At 37.4% G+C, this 23,333-nt stretch overlaps 1 protein-coding gene across 6 annotated transcripts in view; it reads left to right on the plus strand.

Moving 5' to 3' along the window:
* Positions 1-23,333, plus strand: part of CYRIB (CYFIP related Rac1 interactor B) — a 153,328-nt gene that overhangs the window by 95,547 nt on the left and 34,448 nt on the right. For 4 of the 6 annotated variants that reach the window (XM_046642332.1, XM_046642333.1, XM_046642334.1 and 1 more), the window contains one exon: positions 4,990-5,028. Coding sequence is in view for 3 of the 6 variants with exons in the window: in XM_046642331.1 (XP_046498287.1) it covers positions 4,990-5,028 (39 nt within the window). In the remaining 3 variants the exon portion in view is untranslated. Of the gene's footprint in view, positions 1-4,989; positions 5,029-10,422; positions 10,524-11,382; positions 11,460-23,333 lie in introns of those variants that run through there. The other 2 variants (XM_046642327.1, XM_046642329.1) reach the window with 2 other exon arrangements.

Below are 23,333 nucleotides of genomic sequence, written 5' to 3' on the forward strand. Positions count from 1 at the left end.
TTTCTGGATACTTGTCATTTTCTCCTTGGTCTGGAGAGTTAAAATAATTTTTCATGCTGCTAATAGGACGTGGCTTTGTTATTTCACATTCTGGTATTATTTGGTCACAGTTAAAACCTATCGCCACTGGATGGGGGTCAAGAGCCACGTATTCTGAGCCCTCTGCATCCTTCTGGGATCCCAGGCACTGTAGCTAGCACTGGGTGGGTAGGAGTGAGAGTCTCTTCTGCATGTTCTCAGGGTTTTCTCGCTCTGCTCTCTTGGGGTGTTGTCTTGATGAGGTTAACCCTACATTAGCTTTCACCTCAGTAGGGGCTTTCCCGTAGCTTGCAAGGGATCTTGGGGATCTTTGATGTTCCTGTGAACGAGCATCCCCTCCCCCCTTCCTTCCCTCTTGGAGGCCACACGCATTCCAGAATCACAGTGTTTTGGGGAGGGAGCGAAGTTTTCTCTTACCCCCGTTGCACTTCCTCCGAGGCGGGGTGGGCTCCAGCCTCTCCACCCTCCGATGTGTGACTGTTTGGGTCTCTCATAACGTCTTTTGTGTTTTGTGTATGTCCTCTGTTGGAGTATGAATGTCTTTTCTGTTGTATGGTGAAGGGGAGAGATCTCAGGAGAGCTCATTCCACCATGATGCTGACATCACCAAACCTCAATCTTCACACAATTTTTGAGACTATTTTTGCTGTTTTACAAATAAAGAAAACTGATGCCCATGTAACAATTTAAATAAGTGGAAAGCTCCATTTTACAAATAACAAAACAGATACTCTAAGAGCTTAATATTTTAAATAAGTGGAAACTCAGTCCAGGTCTGTCTCATTCTAGAACCAGTGCTGTAAACCATTTTGCTTATATTTCCTTTTTACTATTATGGAATATAAATTCTTTTCATATATATGTTTTTTCCTTTCTCTTACAAATTCTCACGATGTTCTCTTGATGTATTTTTGTGTACATTTGCATTAATTATTAAAACATTTTTGATTTTCCTTATTTTTAATTGTTATGTGATTGATTTTGAGAAATTAGACTCTAATCTATCTAGGATGTGTAGGCTGAGAAGGGTGTATCTCAATTCCCCATGGGATTATTTCACTACCCATTTATGAAATAAAATTTTCTTTCTTCATTGTCCTATGATAATTACTTTATGCATTCCTCTTGTGGAGTATTCTTCATGAACCTTCTGTCTCCTTTTCTTGCTTGTCCAAATACTGTTCATTCTTCAAAATCTATTTCAGCTACCATGGCTCCATAAAGTCTTTCCGTCTGGTGTCAAAGATTGGCCCTGAGTTAACATCTGTTGCCAGTCTTCCTATTTTTTTTTTGTTTTTTTCTCCCCACAGTCCCAGTACATAGTAGTATATCCTAGTTGTAGGTCATTCTAGTTCTTCTATGTGGGATGCCATTGCAGCATGGCTTGATAAGTGGTGTGTAAGTTGCTGCCCAGGATCTGGACTGGCGAACCCTGGTCTCCTGAAGCAGACCACCTGAATTTAACCACTTGGCCACGGGGCTGGCCTCCATAAAATGTTTCCTAATACCTGATTTCCTAGCTGAAATCTCTTCCCTTAATTGCCTATATGTAGATATTTCTCATGAAACTTCATTTTTACCTTGAACATTTTAATTGCTGTCGTGAGACTACATGCTTCTACAGAGTGCGTTCAGTCTTTTTCATCATAGCATCTCCTAGAGTATCTAGTTTGGCACTGTAAACATAAGAGACTTTCCGATAAATATTTGATGTGTGGCTTTTTTGCATTTTATATACAATTGGACCTATTCTGATTTCTCTGTTCCCTTTTCCTGAATTTATACCAGTTCCACACAGTTTTAATTATTAATGAGTAGGACTGGTCCATCTCATCTGTTTTTCAAAAAATTTGTATAGGCTTGAATTTTTCTTTTTTCTAAAATAGATATAGAATAACCTTTTCAAGTTCTTAAATTAAAATTACTTAGATATTTGTTGGAATGGTCTAATAATACACTTTTATAATATCGTCTGATCTGGGACTATGGTCAGTAGGCCTGTTAACTCAAGTGCTCTTTTCTATTTTTAAGGTGGCTTTTAAGATTTCTTTGTGTACATCAGGGGGAGCTTAAACAAATTGAATTCAGTTAGATTTTATCATATACCCAAACGAAGGAGGAATGCGGTCTAAGTTGCATAACCAGTTAGATTTATGTACCATCATTTGAAATACTGCAAAACTGTAAATGTGGGTAACATAATGCTCTGAAGTCATAACTTGTATGTTTTATGTCTTGCTGGAGGCAAAGAAATTTTAATACTTACTTGAAGAACATCTAGCATTGTGAATTTTAGATGCCTGGATTATCTAATTTACATCTTATCTAATATTCACTACTTAGGACCTGACATTTGATTTCTAAGGGTGAAATCATTTACACATCTTTCATTATTTGTGATTTATTAAGAATTAGGATAAATAGCGTTTTTTTCCCATGGTTTTATGCAAGTGACACTGGTTTTTCTCCTATGGTTTATGAAAGTGGCCAGCCAAGCCATTTGCTTTGTTGATTTCTGGGTGGCTGCAGTCGGCCTTAAGGAAGGAAGTTTTTCTTTGGCAGAAAAGGCAAAAATGTGTTTATTCATTCCATTTGTAGTAACATTGATCCAAAAGGAGCTTTTGAGGAAAACCAGAGTGGTTAAGCTTTGAACATAAATAGTTCCCATTCATCTCCTAAGTGATAAAGAAAAGTAAAAGATTTAGGATTAATAACATATAACTTACAGACAATACAAAGTTCTGGGGCAGAAGTTGCAAACTGATGGTTCGTCAACCAAATATAGCTCTTACCCTGTTTCTTTTGGCCTACCGAGTGTGTCTAAGACTTATCTAATAGTTGATAATATCTAAAAATTATTTTACATGAATATCCGGCACTGGATCACCTGCATTTTTTAGCATGGCATGTTAATATCAATGGCACCTTTTAGATTAGACACACACCTTTGTTTGCCCTGCTTAGCACTTCCAACCCTGTATGCATTTAACTTTGTAACCCCTATTCTAGATGCTCTTGAATATGGAAATAATAGTAGATCTAATAGTGCTAATGCAGTTGAACCTACAACTTTGAGTTTATATGAGAAAGAATAGTAGATGTGAAGATTTTAGGTAGTGAGAGTTTGAGTGGAATATTGGTTATTCTACCCGCAAGGTGTTGGTGTTAACACCTTCAAGTTTCTAGATTTGTAGATGTCTCAGGATGGCTGATAAGTTCCTGAGGGTATCTCTTATTGCAAAGCCAGTGAGCGGAAAGTGAGCCCCAGTAGCGCAGCTAAGCAGAGGTGCCTTAGCTGGAGTGAAAATGTGAGGTGGGACACAAGAGGTGTCCCCTACACTTCAACCCCTTGTATCTTCCATTAAGAGCCATTTAGTCCAGTCTACTACAAAGCTTTCAAGGTGATGGCTGGCCACAGTCTCTACATTAAACTTATAACAGGAGGGTTAGTCGAATAGTGTTTATTATTTCAGTCCTCCAATACTCATTCTAGATTTTCCTCACCTTCAGCATTTTCCTGGTAGAGTGACCCAGACCTTCTTCCCCAAGGGATCAGTGCCCTTAGTTGCTTTATCCTTGTCTGGCCGTAGTTGCTACAGCTGCCCATTTACAGTTATCGCAGAGCATGGCAGCCCAGTCTAATCCCCCAGGTTCTCAGTATACTCCCTCCTATCCCCATCGTGTAGCAGCAGCCATAAGTCCTCATGGTTGTTAGGGTCAGTTTACAGGACCCCGCGTCCCCACCCCTGCAACATAGTAACTCCTTCCTTAGCATGCCAGTCCAAAGTAAGGAGTCCAGAATGACCAGATGATAGTTGTTGCCTCAGAATTCTTCCTCTGTCTCCTAGTAGAAACCCCTTTTCTCTTCCCCCAGAATCAGAATTTCTAATCCACTGGAGCCTAAAGTTGTCAACTCTACTTCCATCTCTTAGTTCCTGGACCCGTGTTCCTGTTTATTTGTCAGAGATACAGCACCACATTTCAGCTGTTGGAAGACAGCTGAAAGTGTCAGATCACTTGCCATCTTGGAAGGCAGTTCTCCATCCCTTCAAGATGTCACCAAGCACTTTTATACACAGAAATTGTTTGTTAAATCTAGGTCTCTTGGCTTATAGAATAAACAGTTAAGGAAAGAAATTTTCACATAAAGGTGACTAGTTATATTGGTCAAATGTTTCTCCTCACTGTGTGAACAAAACTAGTTTGTTATAGTGGCTATAGCTGCTGTTAGATTCAAAGTTAGAATAAATGGACTCTGAAGATTTAGTTTTCCGTAAAACTGTTTTAGGCTTTGAAATAGTAAAACCAGTCTTAGAGAGGACTTTGATTCACTTGAGTTGTGCCAAATGTGCCTCTGGCAGATATTAGGTTCTTAAATATAAAGATCTTAGTACCTGTAGTAAAAATGATTTTTTAATACGTTGAAACTAAATGAACTTAAACTGTGATAAGAATATACAAATATGCCTCCTTTGATAATTTTAGGCCACTGTTACAAGAATAAAGAGGAATTACTAATTTTCCTCTCCTGTTATCTCCTGCTTCATAAGCTGTGATGAGAACTGTGTACTTTTCTTGGTACACTTAGTAGTCTTTGAGTGTCCTGAGGGTGACAGCTAGAGTGTCTTATCACCTAATAATATTTCTCGGGGCTTGACATTATGCCTTACTCTTAGTGGGTCCTCTGTATATAGTTGTTGAGTTAATCCAAGGAGATATAGATAGATATATGGGTGTGTGTGTGTGTGTATATATATATATTCACACATATATAGCATATTCTTGTGATATATGATAACAATCATGAACTTTATCATTAGTTTTAATAAAATTAGTTTTAATAAAATTAGTCTTAATAAAATTAATAAAACGTTTAGTTTTAATAAAATTAAACTTTGTTTTAAAGTATAGTAATGTTTTAGACTTTCTCTTTTTTCTTTCTTTAAACAGATAGAGGGACAAGAACTGAATCACCAGCACTGGCTGAAGGTAAATATGTCTTTGGGGGAAATGATTATTCAAATACAAATGAAAAGTTATGTTTTAAATAAAAAACTACATTTGCTAAACATAATTTAAGGAAAATGTTCTATACATAATATTGAACTGCTAAAAACGTCTTTAGGAAATACATTGTTTAGTTTCTCGCTTAAAGAGGAAGTAGTGGGGAAAATGTAAATTAATTAGAACGTTTCTTTACAGCTTTCTTTTGATAGGAGAGGTATGTTTTTCTTTGAATTTTTAAAAATCATTTTAGCTATCACCAGGATAGTTGATTAAGAAAGGTCTAATTCTAGTAGTTAAAAAATATATATATTTGGAAGCTAGAAGGGAAGACACTTCTACATACTTTTTAAAATAAGAATTCTACCTGTTTCTGGTTTGGGTCCTTTTTTAAAAGTCTTAGAAGTAAAGAACACAACAACAACAACAACAACAAAATACTACCATTAAAGGATCCTGAGTACTTAACCATTTATAATCTTGTAATTGTTTTAATTATAACAAGTTGATAGATATTTGACAATGTAATTTTTCTGTAGATAAACTTCTTCTTCAAGTGAAAATGATCAGCTTAAAAATATCTTTCTGTGGTCTTCCTATTCATCAGCAGAGATATTTGCATTTCGAAACTTACCTGTTTTATCAGAATTGATATGACAGTTATCATAATGATCCTTTGGAATCGTAATCACCTCACCTACTCTGTATGTTACAGTTCAGGAGTTCTCACCCATTTTTTGTGCCACGTGAATCCCTTCTCAGCATAATGATTCTAATAATGACTCATGATTTTATGAGGTAAAATACATAGGATTAAAAAAGAAACCAGTTATATTGAAATACAGTTAATAGTAAAAGTGCAAATTTTTGATAGGGTAATGTATATGCTTCTTACATTAGAGATTCAGCTTTAGCAACAATTCTGCCAAATACTGTAATTTTAAATAGTGATGTTTGCAATAATTGTAATATGAAAATACCTGTAATTTCCATTGATGAGAAGTTCGTAGGTATTTCTACTACTACCGTGGTTTGTTGCCTGTAGTCTTAATTGAAGGAATTGCTAAATTGCACATAGAGGTTAATGAAGAGATTCCCATCCAGATTCACAGGTCACTGAATTCTCTTTCTGGACCCCAGATTAAGAACTCCTGTTCGTGAAAAGTTAGCTAGACCTTTCTTTCTCCATCATATTTGAGTAAGTGTAGTTTTTTATATTCTGTATAACTAATCTCAAAGAAGTGGAATTACACATCTGTTTCTTTAGAGATATCCTAATGGTGTAGGCTAGAAGTTCTTGAGACAGCTTTGAAGAAACTTCTTTTTGGTGGTCAGTAATCACAGAAACAACATATTCTGTGGAAAAGGGAGTAGAAGGTAAGTGTTAAGCCTTTGAGAGTTCCTGCCTTCAAAGAACTCCCATTCTAGTTCAAGGAACATGAAATAAACATGTAAAAAATAAAATATCAGTTTGAGAAGCCAAAAGTTTAACAAGAGAAATGTCACAATTAATTGCCACAGGAAGGATGCAGATAGTAAGTGCTCTGATGTTTGTGTGATGGAAACACAAAAAAAGGTCAAGACTTGTAAAAGTCACCAAGTGTTTTGCAGTTACTTCAGTAGTATGAGCTGTACCACGATAACCTACCAACCTAGGCCAGGAAGAGTGTAGAATGGTGTGACTAAATTGGAATGTTTGTCTGGCAGCTTGTAGCTGACCTCAAATAAAGGGAATGGCAGATGTATTGATGTTTGGTTGAAGCAAAAACACACTAATATTTGTTTTGAAGGGGACATGATGGAGTATCAGACTTTTGTTTTTTTTGGTTGTGGTACTTGATTTGTTCTATCAATGTGATCTGGCCCTGATGTCATATTTTAAAGATGTTCCCAAAGCTGCACTGCCAGGGTCATTGGATTAAGCCCCATTTTTTAAAAACTAATTTGCTGCTTTTGCCTAAGTCACCAAGTGTCTTTAGTATTCAGTTCCTTCTTTTACAAAATTAAAGAATTGAGCTACATGATTTCACATCATTTCATGAACCCTGTATTCTGGGCTCAGATTTTCTGTTCTTTCTGATTCCTTTCACTTCCCCCCTTTGTCTTTCCTTTCTCCCTACCAGCAACTTAAGACATATGGTAAAAATATTCAAAGCAGTTAAGTGATTTGAACTTTGGTTTATATAAATATTGCCCTTGTATATGCTATGTGAAACAAAAAGTTATAATTATTAGATAGCATTCTTAGTTCAAAAAAGTTTATATATGATATATACATCCTGCATTTTGGTCTTACTTAATGGTTTCAAAAATCCGTTTAGGTGCCGGCCCCGTGGCCGAGTCGTAAAGTTCAAGTGCTCCGCTTTGGCAGCCCAGGGTTTTTCCAGTTCTGATCCTGGGTGTGGACATGGCACTGCTCATTAGGCCATGTTGAGGCAGCATCCCACATACCACAACTAGAAGGACCCACAACTAAAATAGACAACTATGTACTGGGGGGATTTGGGGAGAAAAAGATATCAGGTCTTGTCTTTTGAAAATAATCATGGCGTATGCATTTTTAAATTTACTCATGGACTCTGTCTCTATTCTCCAACTGCAGTAAAATAATAATTCTTAAAATGATGTAATGAAAACGTATATATTAGGTTATAATTACCATTTCCTCTGCAAGATCAAAGTGGAATGAATGACCTTTGCTGGAGTCTTTAGCATTAGAAGAGATACTGATTTATACATGTAGAAAAATTGTTGAAGTACATACTTTAAAATTATATAATTATAGAAGAGAAAATTTATAGTTTGTGTATTCTGTTTGATTGTGATGAACCTGGAGAAGTTCTATTTAAGAGAATGATTTTAAGTGAAGTTCAAGAACAAGTGAAACATATGACTATGCCCTCCTATAATTTTACTGTATTAAATTCCTTTAGCAAGCCAGGCTCAACAGAAAGACCTGATAAATGGTAGAGAAGTGTTTCAGGACATCTTTTAGTTGCATCTTAGCATTTTTCTAGTTGTCATATTTGTTTTTCTTAAAATTTTCTTTCTGAGAATTTTATTCTTAGAAATTTTGGTGTTAGTATTGAGGTAATTTCTTCCAGGAACACTTGAAATTTTTCTTTACTCTTTTTGGATGAGTTACGTATACTTTCGTTTGTGACTAAGAAGCGATATGGCAAAATGGTTGAGAGAATTGTTGGGAGCCAGGTTTGCCTCAGTGAGAATTTCAACTTCACTGCTTACTAATTGTTGGCCTTTGGCAAGTTACTTAATCCTTCTGACCTTCAGGTTGTTTGCTCAGAAGTAAAGTGAGGACTGTAGTACTAACCAACCTCATAAAATAGTTGAGGATTTTATAAGATAATACTGTATATATAGTACTTAGCATGGTATGTGGCACAAAGTAAGATTTCATTTATTGACTTTTACTCTCATTTAGTACTTACAGCACCCAAGGCCCCCTGCAAAGGTGCTTTGGATACAAAAGTTGTTATAGTCACACTCAGGGAAAAATGGTTCTATTGCCCTTAGTTCTTTCTGTTTATCGTGTGTGAGAAGGTCCTTAAGATGAGTATTTCCCAAATAACTCCTTCTAAATTTTATTCTCTTTCAGAAGCTAAATCCTTTGTAATTACTAGACAGGAGATAATCTTGGTTGTGATTTTTGCATTTATGAGTATATATGTATAGTCTGATGGATAGCTTTTCTTTTGACTTCAGTTTAATATATTTTAAGGTATTTCAAATATTTAATGGGTTGTCAAGTGGTACAGGGATTGTTTGTTTAGTTTGATTCCTAGAGGCCAATGAGTACTGGGACCAATGAGGAGAAATTAACCAGTGGGTAACTTTCAGCTTAATACAGATTTTGTGTGATTTTTGGTGGTGTGATTCATGTTGGATTAATTCCATTTTAGCATGCCATGGTCAGTTTGGGCTGCTATAACAAAGTATCATAATCTAGGCGACTTATAAACCACAGAAATTTATTTCTCACAGTTTTGGAGGCTGGAAGTCCCGAGATCAGGGCACCAGCACAGTTGGGTCCTGGAGAGGGCCCACTTCATAGACAGCCGTCTTCTTGCTGTGTCCTCACATTGTACAAGGGATGAGGGAGCTCCCCAGGGTCTTTTTTATAAGGGCACCAGTTCCATTCATGAGGGCTCCACCTTCATGACCTAGTCACCTCCCAGAGGCCTTAGCATCACATTGGGCAGTAGGATTTCAACATATGAATTTTGAGGGGAGACAAACGTTCATAGCAGCATGGATGGTCCCTTCCTGGTCTAAGATTCTCTTATTCATTGATGATTAGATATGAAGCCATTCTGCCTGATGTCTTCCACTCTTCATAGTGATATTAATGTTAAGCAGAGACCCCAGTCCACTAAAAAAAAAAAATGAGGGATACCTCATTTCAGAGAATACTGTATCTTTTAACTCAAATTATGAGAGAAAGAAAGTAGAAGGACAAATTTTAAGAACCTCTTAACCATTTCAGTTGTAGTGGGGTAACAGGGAATGGTGCTTATTCCTTGTCTGCCAAATTCTGGCAGATTTAATTGAGATTGGAGGCCTCCTGCTTTTTCTTTGCCTTTCTCCACTTAAATCTATCTGGGGAAGAAAGGATGGTGGCAGGTGTGGATCTCATCTTTTTGCTACCATGAGGCCTCCTTATCTGCGAGTGAGGCCTGAGTTCCTTGCCTATTTTGCTGTAGTTTGGTGACTAGAAGAGGAGTCCAGAGGCTTGTGTTCCTGGAGGGTGAGGTGGAATGTTTATATGTAGTAGGCAAAAACATTTCTGTAGTCCTTGGTTAATCTCCATGAAAAATATATATAAAAAGGTGCTATTTCTGAGGATGACTGTTGGACTTAGGATAAGAATTTAAGGATTTTGGCTTTCATTGCTGTAATACATAAGAACATGAGAAACACAAATGAAGGTTACTTCAGCAGTGATAAAGAATATTGAGACAAAATATAATTGCTGTCCAGACCAGCCTTACTGTGTTAGTAATAAACCTTTGCCTGATAACCTTGCCCTTGATTGAGTTTCCTAACTTTTGTGGAGCTTTGTCTTTGCATTATTCCTTGGTAGGCAGTACATTCCATAAGCTTACTCCCTACTCTGTAAAGTTTCAGTTTGTTTCATTTGACCTAAAGCTATACCTTTTATGGGATCCTCTTAGTTTAGGTATGCTTTTCTTTGATAAATAAGCTTTTTTACTTGAATTGTAATTCATTTGTTAATTCAACAAATATTTATTGCATGCTGGCTGCGTGACAGAATGTCTGCCAGGGGTTAGCGTTTCAAAGATAAAGAAGATATAGACTTAGATGTATGAAAGAACTTTCCTATAAAACATAAGTAACTGACATGTTCTATCTCTTATGAACTGTTCTACAGAATGGAAAGAGCTAATACAGAAAATAGGCTTGATAGCAAAACCAGTCAAGAACAGAGAGAAAAATTACAGGTCGGTTTTACTTATGAAATAATCTAAAGTGAAATATTAGCAAACCAAATTTAGGAATATTTACGTTTATAAATGACCAAATAGAGTTGATCCTAGGAATGCAAGGATGGTTTAGCAGTAGAAAATGTGTTCATGTAGTCTGCCGTATTCATAGATTAGATGAAAAAATGGTTGCTATTATAAAGGTGGCAGTTCTGCCTCAGAATGATGTTTATGATATCCCATTTTTTGTGGAAGTTCACAATCACATGGGTGAATAAAAGGCCAAGAATAGCTAAAACAATTTTGAAGGTGAATCGTTGGTTACACAATAAGCACAGACCACAGAAAGATGAAAAATTGGACGACATGTGGCAAATGGCACCACTAAGACCTATTACAGACAAGGAGAAAGTATTTACCATGTATATAAGCATCAGAAGATTGGTATCCAGAACTCCTATTTAGAATTCCTAAAGCCCAGTTTGGGGGAAAAAAAAAATGGGTGGTATATCAGTTGGATTTGAGTGAGGAAAACATCCTACTCTAGGTATTTCAAACAGAGGAAGTTTAATATAGAGGATTGGTTACAAAGGTATTAGACTGCAAGAGCAAGAGGGGGAGGGGGAGGAATAAAGTGGCAAAAAAAAGATGGGGTGATGCTACTGCTACCAGATGTAAGCTGCTGCCACCACTGGACTGGAACCCACAAACTACACCTGCTTCTGCCTCTAACTGGGGCATTAGATACTGGAATCACCCCCTCTGAACTGCTCCTACAGCAACTGCTGGTCTGCCCTGGCTGGAAATAGGAAGCTTCTCTGTTTCTCCCGCCTTCTCCTCACCCTCCAGTGCCCCTTATTGGCGTAACCTGACAGGAGCCCAGCTGGCAAGAATGTTTGGAGCATGTGATTTACAGATTCTAAGCCTCAGCAGTACAGAGCAGTGTATAGAAAGGTAGGTGTGGGACTGAGAGATAGTGGGAAAATAAATGGCACGGGTGGCAAAGGATATGAATTATACATTTTACAGATGGCCTGAAAACATACAAAGCAATGCACATTTTTACTGGTAATTAAGAAAATACAAATTAAAACATCAATGAGAAATTTCACAATCTAAAAATTAAAGCTTGAGGGTTTTGAAGCATGGGGGAGAGGAAATCTTTTACTAGTGGAGCACTGAATTGATAGAAGTACTTTGGAGAGCAATTTGACACAATCTAATAAGGTTACAGCAGCCCTTTGATTTCCAGATTGCTGTCCTGTGGAAACTCTTGTACATGCGCGCAAGGATATGTCGTGTGTGTAAGGATGTGTAAAGCATAATTTGTTAATAGAGAAAAATTGAAGATGCATTGTCCCTCAGTAGGGGAATGAATAAATAAACTTGTTTTTTGAACAGTGAAATAATATCTAACATCTAAAATGAGTGAACAGGGATAATTCTCAAAACACCATTGAGTGAGAAAAGTGAATTTTAAAGGAATATGGACAGTATATCATTTATGCAAATTGAAAAGCACAACAGTATTATGTTGTTTATGGACACATACATTTGTAGTAAAAATTTTTAAATATGTTTGGAAAGGAAGCATACTTTTCAGATACTGATTCCCTTGGGAGATGGGAGTGGGGAGGAGAGGAAAGTTGGTTGGGGGAGACTGGGAGGTTAACTGCACAAAAAAGTGGAGAGGTATCTGAAGCAAATATGGCAAAATATTATTACTTTAATCTGGGTGATAGAGTATGTGAATATGATGGATTTTTTGTGTTTGAATTATTTTCTAATTTAAAGAAATAGAAAACAAGAAAGAATTAAGTATCAGCCTTTTGGGGAAGCCATTGGTTAGGTGTTCCTTTTTCTGTGTGTTCATAGTGTCGTTTTCATACTTCTGTATGGAAGCATGCCACACTTCTCATCTGGTCTCTTCCACTTGGATGTGGATTTCCTCTATGCCAGGTATTCAGTATCTGTTACAGTGATTAGCAGACAGGAGCTAAGGAAAGTTGGTTTGATTTAAAACAGCAATAACCACCACCAGGCATTGTGGACACTAGATAAAGAAGTATTCAAGATTTTATGTAATGGTAAGGTATTTTATTTAGTAGATCATCCATGTGTTGTTGCATGTGTACTGGAAAGAGTTCAGGCACCTGAATTCCAATCCACTGGTTTTGGTTGGGCATCTTTGTTGAGTCACTTGTGTTCTCTGAGCATCAATGACTTTACATTTTTAATTTTTTAAAATTATTTTTTAAAATAATTTTTAAAATTATCGATGCATACATAAGAATGTGTATACCTTTATTTGTAAAACTTAAAAATAAAAGACTCTCATGAATCCACCAGTAATTGTGGGACTAGAACACGGCCCAAACTTTCGAAGTCGCCCCAGTCTATGTTCTTATCTCTCTCCAGAGATAACCACTATCTTAAATTTTGTGTTTGTTGTTCCCTTGCGTTTTAATATATATATTTTACCATGTATATGTGTATATAATTTTTTCATGGATTTCAAAATAGTGGTAAGTTTTAAGAAAATGAATTTAGAATACTGTTTTTTGTCTAATGATCATATATTTTCAAGAGAATCCTTCATAATAAATCCTTGTAAATAGGTAATTTTGAGTTTTGGGCTTCTTTTGCATATTTCCATTACACACCATTCTATAAATTCCTAAATTACTTACCATTGAACTTTGTACTATCCCTTTGCATATCCTGTGTCTGTACCTGATGCAAGACATTTTAGCAAGAAGCATTTCTTTACTTTCTTGTTCTACGATTGCAACTTAGGCAGTAATTTGCATTGGTGTTTTAATTTTTAATGGCTGGAAGCATGGAAGAGTACTAGTACTAGTAATCTCTAAATCATACTCCAAGGTGCTGTGACAGTCTGATGGAATACTAATTAATTAGGGTTCACTTCCATTTCAGGAGCAGTATTGGTCTCCGAATTTATTATATTCATTGCACATGGCCAGGCATCCTAGTGAGTCTTTTATTTAAAATAGCTTAAATAAGATTTTTCATTTTAAAGTACTAAATCTAAGTGTATCCACTAGATGTCAGCATTAGGAAAGATGCAGCGTAACGTATCGAGTCACAACCAGAAACAATGTGGGAGATTCAGTCTAACAAATAAATTGACTTGTGTAAAGTCACGTATTTTGTGATGGAATCAGGAGTAGAGATCGTTCCCTTCCCTTGTTTGTTTATGTCACGTTTCTTTAAGGCAAGTAACAACTCTGTAATTACTAGACTAATAAAATATATTGATCTCGACATGTGCTAGGGATTCATGCTGAGATTTTAGTCTACTGTGATGGTATTGTAGCTGCGAACCCAGCATTAATACCTGAATCCTGCTTCTCTTCCTTTACATTATACAGAGGAAAGAGAATCAAAGGATCACTTTATTGATAGCCAAACTAGTACCTGATGATAGATTAGATGGTGTTGGTAAGGTTAGGGATTCAGCTACTCTCTAGAACTTTCTCTGTATCAGTAAGATTTCAACCAGGAAAGCTTGGTATTTTACTTGCTAGGTATTTTAAAACAGGGGACTTAATATATGGGTTTATTTACTCAAGTGTTGGAAGCCTGAACAAAAAGAGGTTACTGAAATCTGAGTGTTTTTACTAATAACATTTCTGACACCTATTCTGAACTATTTTCCAGCACAACTTCTGACACCAAATATGTGACTTTTTTCCCCACATTGATCAGTTCTCCACTCTCCAGACACCAACTGGATGTCCTAAAATTCATTTTGATTCTGACACTAACTCTGTGGAGTTAGTGCAGACCCCACGGGTTAAGGGCTCTTCACTCCAGAAGCCAATTGCAAGTCCCAGGCCTACTGTACTTCTCACCAGCCAGCTATGAATTGAGGGTTCCCATGACCTCCTCAGCAGATTTGATGATTTGCTCTAATGGCTCACAGAACTCGGAAACACTTTGCTTGCTAGTACCAGTTTATTAGAAGGGGTTTTATAAAGGGTACAAATGAACAGCCAGACGAAAAAGTACATAGGGTGAGATTCGGATATGTCCTGAGTCTAGGAGCTTCTGTTCCTGTGGAGTTGGGGTGTGTTACCCTCCCAGCATATGAATGCATTTACCAACCTGAAAGCTCCTCAAACCCTGTAATTTATGGGTTTTTGTGGAGGTTCCATTATGTAGGCATGGCTCATTATAAATCATTGGCCACTGGTGATCAGCTCAATCTCCAGTCCCTCTCCCCTTCCTGGAGGTCGGGAGATGGGGCTGAAAGTTTCAACCCTCTAATCATAGCTTGCTCTTTCTGACAAACAACCCCCATCTTGAAGCTGTCTAGGGGCCTGCCAGGAGTCACCTCATTAAAACAAAAGGGGCTCCCATCACCCAGGAAATTCTGAGGGATTCGAGAGCTCTGTGTTAGGAACTTGAAGATAAAGACCAAATATATATGTCTTCTTATATCACTTAAGGTAACTTAAATATTAAAGGTAACACAGGAAGCAACCATTCATTCTAGAGCTGGGGGAACAAAAGGGAAGGGGTAGGTTAGGCAGAATTTAGGAGCTCAAAGGAGGAACCCTGTGAGGCTGGAGCTCAGACCTCCGAAGGGGGCCAGCCACTACACTGCTGCTACGAGTTCCACACAAAGCTAGAACCTAGAACCATCGCTGTGTTTTGCATGACAGGAAATGCTGACAGGACTTGACAAACAGAAAGGAGGACCTTCTTTCTTCCCATGTTCCAGTTCCCTTTTAGTCTCTCCTATTGATGGAACCTAAGGAGAAGTCAGCTGACCAGTGGCTAGGAAATGTACTTTACAGCTTTTTAGCCCCAGCATCACAAAGCATATTATAGAAGGATAGGCTTGGGGATGAGAGAGAAGTGATAAATAACCATCAGCATTCATTTATCCATGTTGATTTAAGTACAATGATAACATTTTCATGCTTCTCAGAATTCTAGTTCTTGGATAGCTCATGCTCAGATTGTCTGTGAGTACAGATGGAAGGATAAACACCCTATGAATATAGACTTCCAGAGGGGATGCTAAATCTACTTATTTTATCAAGTTCAGTGGAACCAGGAGTGGGGAGAGAATTGAAGTCCTGGGAGCTCAGGTTCTACTTAAGCATGTTTACGATATAAAGATCGGAAAACAGGAAGGGCAAGATAAAAAGGGAAATCTTGGTTATGACTTAATGAACAGATATTTGTTGCCCATTCATTGTCCTTATGCTAAAACAAGATACTGTTTAGCAGCTCCTCTTGTTGGAAAGAAAGGGGGTAAAGAAAGAAGTGGCGAAGCAGGTGCAGGAGGAAGGTTAGGGTGTGATGTGCATTTGGAGTGCTATCAGAATGCGTAATGTAATGTCAGGGTAGTTATTACAGATGCCTTATTGGTGACATGCTTGAGCTGGTTATTTCTCTCCATTATACTGGTGTGCAACTGTTGGAGGTTTTTACTTAGAGTTAGTAGTTTGTTTGATACCATCCACTGCTATGTTCCTGATGTGAGTTGCAGCCATATCAGAAGCTCAGAAGGAATTGTGATTATACCTCTCCTTTAAATTATTGTGTACCTAACTGGTCCTTCAAATAAAAGAAATGTTACTGGATCCTACCTGTTTATAGTTATTAAGTTAATGCAGTAGATATTTATTGAATATTTACTCTGCACTATGTTGAAGATTTGCTTTGTGTGCTTGTATCAGAGGTGCACAAAATATGCATTTGGACAATAAGGTCAATATTCAGCTAAGGCCAAAGCTGAAAATCATCATAGAATAAACTTCTGGGATATATTCATAAATCTGAAAATTTATCAAAATTTAAGTATTACAGTGTTATTAATTTTAATAGTTTTTGGAGGGGGTGAGGAAGATTGACTCTAAGTCAACATATGCTTTGCTAATCATCGTCTTTTTGCTTGAGGAAGAGTGGCCCTGAGCCAACATCTGTGCCCATCTTCCTCTGTTTTTATGTGAGACACCACCACAGCATGGCTTGATGAGTGGTGTAGGTCTGCACCTGGGATCTGAACCTGTAAACCTGGGCCGCTGAAGTGGAATGTGCCAAACTTAACCACTACGTCACCAGGCCAGCCCCAATAGACAGATTTTTAAAGTTTGACATATTGAAAATTTTTTTCTTGTACTGTTGTCGCTGCTAGATTACTCCTGGAGTTCCTCTACTGTTCATTTGCAATATTAAATCAACATTTGCTTTCAAGTGGTGATGCTGCAGTTTCGTAGAAGCACTTCTGAAAACAAGACTTGTGTGTTGTTTGAAAAAGATGGTGCTTGAGTGTTTTCAGAAGCAGGTGTGTTAAGTGAGAATGTTGATATCATTTGAATTTTTTTGAAGGTCCTACTATTTTAGCTTGTACTTGCTGCTTTATGCAATCACTTGAGAAATGTTTGTCCTTAAACCCTAGATCTAGAAACGTGACATTGGAGTTAAGTAACTGGCTTTCAGGATAGGAAAACTGTGAGTTTCTACCTGCCTTTCAACTTTGCCTTCACCTGATTTCAACATTTTCTGTGTAGTAGATTGATTAAGAAGGCTCTTTTCAACATGTGTCATATAATATTTCTAGTTCCTCTCTAAGAGCACATCAGTTTGGTCATTTCTTCAACAGGTTTAGCAGGTGAATTACTTTCTCTGAAAGAACCATTGCTCATTAGTAGTTTTTTTTCTGTTGGCATTATTATTATCTTCAGAGTACAGTATTAAAACTTTTTTATGTTAAAGCAGATTCTTTAACATATAATAACTGCTTGATTGAGTATCTGACAAAGCAATTCTAGAATCTCTTGTATATCTGCTAGTTTGTCTTTGAAAGGAGAATTATGAAAGTGATTCACTATATTTTTGCCTCCGCAAAATATTATGTTTTGTTATATTACATTGTGTTGTAATCAGTTTCTGAACATTCAACTGAAGAGTGTGAACAAAATGTAAGCTCTTCATTCCCTTAATCACTCCTGACCTTCATCAAGTGTGTTCCATTGTCAGTAAAAATTGCATCATATTTTTCCTTACTGATTTTCCATTCTGTTAATATATCTTCAGATTCATGGTACATGTGTATGAGAACTAGAAATTTCTTAGCAGACAAATAGAGCAGAAGCATAGTTGAATTCCACATTAACCCACCATCTTGTCAATTTTAAAGACTTCCAATTGTTTCTACAGGTCTGAATGTCTGATGAGATAGAGAAATAGCATATTTAATATTCAGTAATATTTTTATTTGCAATAGAATATAATTCAGGAGCATTTTATAGTAATATGCTTTGTAGAAGATCTTTTTGCCTAGGATTCAGAACTTGGATAAATATAAGAAATTCTTTGTCTTCAACACTAAAAATGCTTGGCAGTTTCTAGTGATCATTTTTGACACATTTTTTTCACATTCACACATTTTTAGTCACCATAAATTGGAAGGTATGGAATTGTATTAAAGCATTCTTATGAAATCTGTTGTTTTGGAGTTTATTATTAGAACAAAATATGTTTTCAGTATCTCCTTTCTCTCGAAAACTTCATGTTTCTTTTTTTTTTTTTTAAAGATTTCATTTTTCCTCTTTTCTCCCAAAGCCCCCCAGTACATAATTGTGTATTTTCAGCTGTGGGTCCTTCTAGTTGTGGCAGGTGAAATGCTGCCTCAGTATGGCTTGATGAGTGGTGCTATGTCCGCACCCAGGAGTTGAACTGGCGAAACTCTGGGCTGCCAAAACAGCATGAACTTAACCACTCGGCCATGGGGCCAGCCCCTCATCATATTTCTTTATGTTCTTTATTCAGTTATCTGGGTTGAAGATGATCATGGATGTTGTCTTGATTTTGGAGTTTGTGCTCCTCATAAAATTTTGAGGGGGCAGAATTGACACTCTGCTTTTAATTCTTTCTCCGATAATGTGAAGAATTCCCAAATAGGACTTTTAAGGAAGACTTAAGGTCAAAAGGAAATTAAATACAATTTAAAGCCACATTTTAAAGCTTATTTTATTTAATGAGATGAATGCCGTTCAGTTTTACAAAGATCAGAATTATGATATAGGCTAGTCTCTATTCTTACTTGTATTTTGGAGCCATATTTGTGGCTGTAGAAAGATAGTATGTTCTTCCTAAATGACCTTGACAAGCTCTAGACTTTCTTGATATTCATATTATCTGTCAGTTTATTTCCCTAATATTTAACATTTCAAACGTTCTTAGGTGTGCATATAATTAATAGTTTTTACTGAGAGAGAGAGACAGACAGACACTCTTCATTGATTTGACTGGGAAGGCAATGAGCTCCTTCTAAATTCTCAGGGCTTTTTTTTTTCAACTCAGCTTTCAATTATCAATATTTATTTTGGTCTTTCCTCTCCCCTCCTTGGAACACTCCTATAACTTACAGACAATTTTTTGTTTTCTGTATATATTTTTAATCATGCATATTCGTCTAATATTTATGACTGCCTACAACATTCCAGGCATTGTTTTAGGTGCTGGGGATAGAGTAGTGTACAAAACAAAGGCCCTTCCTTCTTAATGTTCTTCTTGCCTGGAAGACAGAGTAAATAGATAATCAGAGGAATGAATGTGTGTTAGATGGTGATAACTTATAAATTTGGAAAGAGGATAGAGAGGAGAAGATATACCATAGATAGATGGATCGAGGAAGCTCTCTCTGAGATGGTCTAATTAAGCAGTGACCTGAATGAAGTGTAGTAGCTTGTCACTGAAAGGTCTGTGGACAGAAGATTCTGGGCCAGGGAAAGATAAGTACAAAGGCTCTGAGAAGAGAGAAATCTTCCTGTGTTTGAGATGCTGCAACAGGCTGTTGTAGAGAGTGATGGCAGATGAGAGGAGAGTGAGCCCAGGAACGATCATGTAGGATTTTGTGGGACCTGGTAAGGAGTTGGGATTTTATTCTGAGTACATTGCTAAGTCACTGCATGTTTTTAAGCAGAGAAAATATGTGGTCGATTTATTTTCTTAATAGATTGCTTTGCCTCTTAGAATAAGGAGAGACTGTAGTAGGAGGTAAAGGTAGAAGCAGTTGGGAGGCTTTTGAAGTAATCCTGGCAAGAGGTGATGGTGGCAAGAAGGAGGTAAGATGAAGTGTCCACTAAGCTAATGAGAAAAGTGTATTGAGGAAGTGGGAGTGTCAGTTATGTCAAATGCTCCGGAGGGTGAAGTAAATAAAGTGAGGAGTTGAGAATTGACCATTGATATTAGCAACAGGGAGGTTGTTTGATGACCTTGCCAGAGCAAATTTGGTGGTGTAGGGTTGGGCAAAAGCCAGTTCTTAGTGAGTTTAACAGAGAATGGAAGGAGAAGAATAAAACACAATGAGTGTAGACAACTCTTCTTAAGGAATTTTGCTACGAAGAGAAGCAGGGTGGGAGCTAGTGAAGGAAATAGAATCAAGGTAAATTTTTGTTTTGTTTTAAGATGGAAGAAATAACTGCATGTATGCCAAAGGGAAGAGTACAGAAAACGAATAGCCATAAAATAGGAAGGAAACTCAGGAGAATATGCCATCCTAAATATCAAATGAAGAAAGTGTTTCAGGAAGGAGTGAGTGATAAACTGGGTCAAACGCTGGTAAGAGGTCCAGTAAGTTGAAGTATGAGAATTGTCCTTTGGATTCAGCCAGATGCAGGTTTCTGTGACCCTGACAGGGACCAGCTTCATTGCAGTGGTGAGAATAAAAGCCAGATTGGAATGAGTTGAGAGAATGGGAGGGGAAAAAGTAGAAAGAAGTAACTACAGACAGCTCATTTGACAAGTGTTGCTATAAAGGGGACAGGCAAGATGGCGTGGTAGTGGAGGGGACGGGAAGCCTTGAGTAGCGAGTGGGAGAACGGGTACCCTTCAGGAAAGGTTATCCATCAGGAACAGGTGCAGAGGGTGGAGTGAGCAGTACTGATGAAGAGGTGGTAGAAAGGATAGTAGATGTTTCTTTTTCTCTTTTGTAAAAAACATAGTGAGGTCATTTCTTGACTGTGAGATTGGAGGATAGATTCTTGGAGGTTTGAGGAAATTTAAAAAAAAAGCCTTGTGGAATGGTCACCTGGTAGAGTGGGAGAGTAGATTGACTGGAGATATGTGGTAGAATTGGTAGGCAAATTGAGGATGCACTTCATGTTTGTGGTCATATGTTTAAAGTAGTGGTTCTTGACCAGGGGCAGTTATGCCACTGGGAGATATTTGACAATATCTGGAGATGTACTTGGTTGTCACACCTGGGTGCTGGGGTGATACCAGGTATCCAATTGGTAGAGGCCTGGGATGCTGCTCAAAATCCTGCAATGCACAGAGCAGCCACCATGACAGAGAATTATATGGTTCACATGTTGTTAATGCCAAATTTAAGAAACCCTGATTTATGGTAAAGCTAGTCAGTATGTTTATGAGTGTTTTTTCTTCTCACCACTCCCCTGAAGATGCTTATTAAGCTTGTAAACAGGACATGGAAGAAAATTGCCACTAAACAGAGTCATTCAGATTGTGTTAAGTATGCTGAAGGAATAAGTTGGGTGATGTGAGAGAAGGTAATGGGACGAGGCTGCAACTACTATTGATAAAGTTGGCAGACAAAAGCTTCTCTAAAGAGGGGATGTTCAAGTTGAGACCTGAAGGATGAAAAGAAGCCAGCCATGGGAAAATCCTTAGGACTGGCATTCTAGGCAGAAGCGAGGGCATTATAAAACCCCTGAGCTGAAGAGTAAATGAAGTAACAGCATCTCTTAAGAATTTTCTAGAAAGAGAGAGGAAATAGTATAGTATTAGCTGTACCGTACAGTTGTGTTTCTATTGGCTTCTGTTACTCTAATTAAGGAAACTTTTTTCAAACGTTTTATGGGAAAATGGTCTAATGTATTTATTAAGTGCCTTTTGTGAGCTCAGAAATACATTCCACAGACTACCGGCCAGGAAGAGCATGTTCCTTTCCAGATAAGTCTCCAACTTTGAAGCAAACATGTAACATAAGAGCTCATAGTCACAGAATTCACCAGAAATATTATAAACACTTGAGGTAAATTATATCTGGTTTCTGTATATTAAATTTGCATTAAATTTCTTCTTAGTTTATTTAGTAAATATTTATAGTATTTTGTTTAAGTCCAAAGATTACAATAAAAAGAAATTTGAAAGACAATTCTTTAGCTTTTTCTTTCTAAATTCAGATTGTAAGACTTAACAGTTTATTATTCTAAATTATAATGTTTATTATTTACTTTGAAATATTGCCTCTAAAATGTATCACTAGTATTTTGGACCAAGTTTTGTATAATTTGAAAAATCTTTTAAACCTTTTGGTATCTTTCATATCAGATTTATTTATTTATCTGAAACTTAGAAATCTTGTTAGTCAGAACTCTTTTAGATGCAGATGACAGAAACCCAACTCAACTAAGCAGATAAAAGGGAAATCGGTTGAAAGAAACTAGGATATGTTAAAACCAGAGGAAAATCTAGTAACTAAACTGAGGGAAAAGGCAACTGGAACTCAGGAGCAAATGGAATCAGAAATTAATGACTTTAGGACACTTTCTGTGACTCTCCACTGCATGTTGGCTTCGTTCTTTTGTGACAGAGTGGCTTTCTCTGTGGCAGGAAACGTGGCTGCCACACATAATCTGAAGCCTCACATTAACAAGTTCTGCTACTAGGAACAGATCCTGTAGGTCAGTGCAATTGCTCTGACAACAGCCGAAGCAATAGCAGCAAGTGGATTGCCAGGCGTGGTGTTAAATATTTTGCTCATATTAACTCATTTAATGCTTTTATGCACCCTCTACAGTAGATATTATTATTGCACACATTTTACGGATGAGGAAACTGAGGCATGGAGAAGTTAAGAAACTTGACTAAAGTCACAAAGCGTGGAAGTAGCAGAGCTGGGGTTTGAACTCAGGCATTTGGTACTACCAGAGCAGACAGTTAGCTATTGAAATCAGTCACACTGAGGAGATGGAAGGTTTTTTGTTTGTTTTGTTTTTGGCTGAAGAGTTAAACTATGTAAGACAGAGATATGTTTATAATTTTTTAATTTATCCTTATAAAAAAGATATGACAACTGATATTATAACAAGCTGTTTTCAGATCTTTGAAAAATTCTCAGTTTTTGTTCAAAGGGACACACATGGTGTGGGCTGTGCACACAGCATCTGTCCTGTGTGCTGTGTGGTAGAGGGACTTTCTGCCTTGGATTGCAGTTGTCCTGCATCAGTGGTTCTCAGCCAGTAGTGATTTGGCCCCCAGGGGACATCTGGCAATGTCTGGAGTTATTTTTGGTTGTCGTAACTTGTATGGTAGGTTACTACTGGCATTTAGTGTGTACAGGCCCAGGATGCTGCTAAAAATCCTACAATTTGAAACAGACCCCTCACCCCCCAACAAGAATTATCCAGCCCCAACTGTTAATAGTGCTGAGGTTGAGAAACCTGTGCTAGATAAACTGGACCATTTTCAAACTAAGTGTCTCTGTTTGGGATGAAGAGGTAAGAAGAGTGAATGGGTCAGGACCAAATATGCAGGGTGAGGGCTATAGGGTCACATTAGGCTAGAGTGCCTCGAAGGGAGGACTAAATAGTGGAAGAAGTTTGCAGGAGATGTAGGAAAGTGGAGCAGACAAACTTGGCTAGTTTCAGCGTTCTCCCTGAGGATCGACTGCGTACAAGTAACAAGGTAAGGAAACCTGACCTCTCCCTTCTCCCTCTCTCCTGTGCCTGATGACAGTCTCATAGGACTAATTTTAGAACAGCATTTCAGCAATATTCTTGACAAAAATGGGCCTTGTGATTTATTCTGAATTATAATGTT

The sequence above is a fragment of the Equus quagga genome, chromosome 16 (genome assembly GCF_021613505.1).
Source record: "Equus quagga isolate Etosha38 chromosome 16, UCLA_HA_Equagga_1.0, whole genome shotgun sequence".
In the NCBI taxonomy this organism is placed as follows: Eukaryota; Metazoa; Chordata; class Mammalia; order Perissodactyla; family Equidae; genus Equus; species Equus quagga.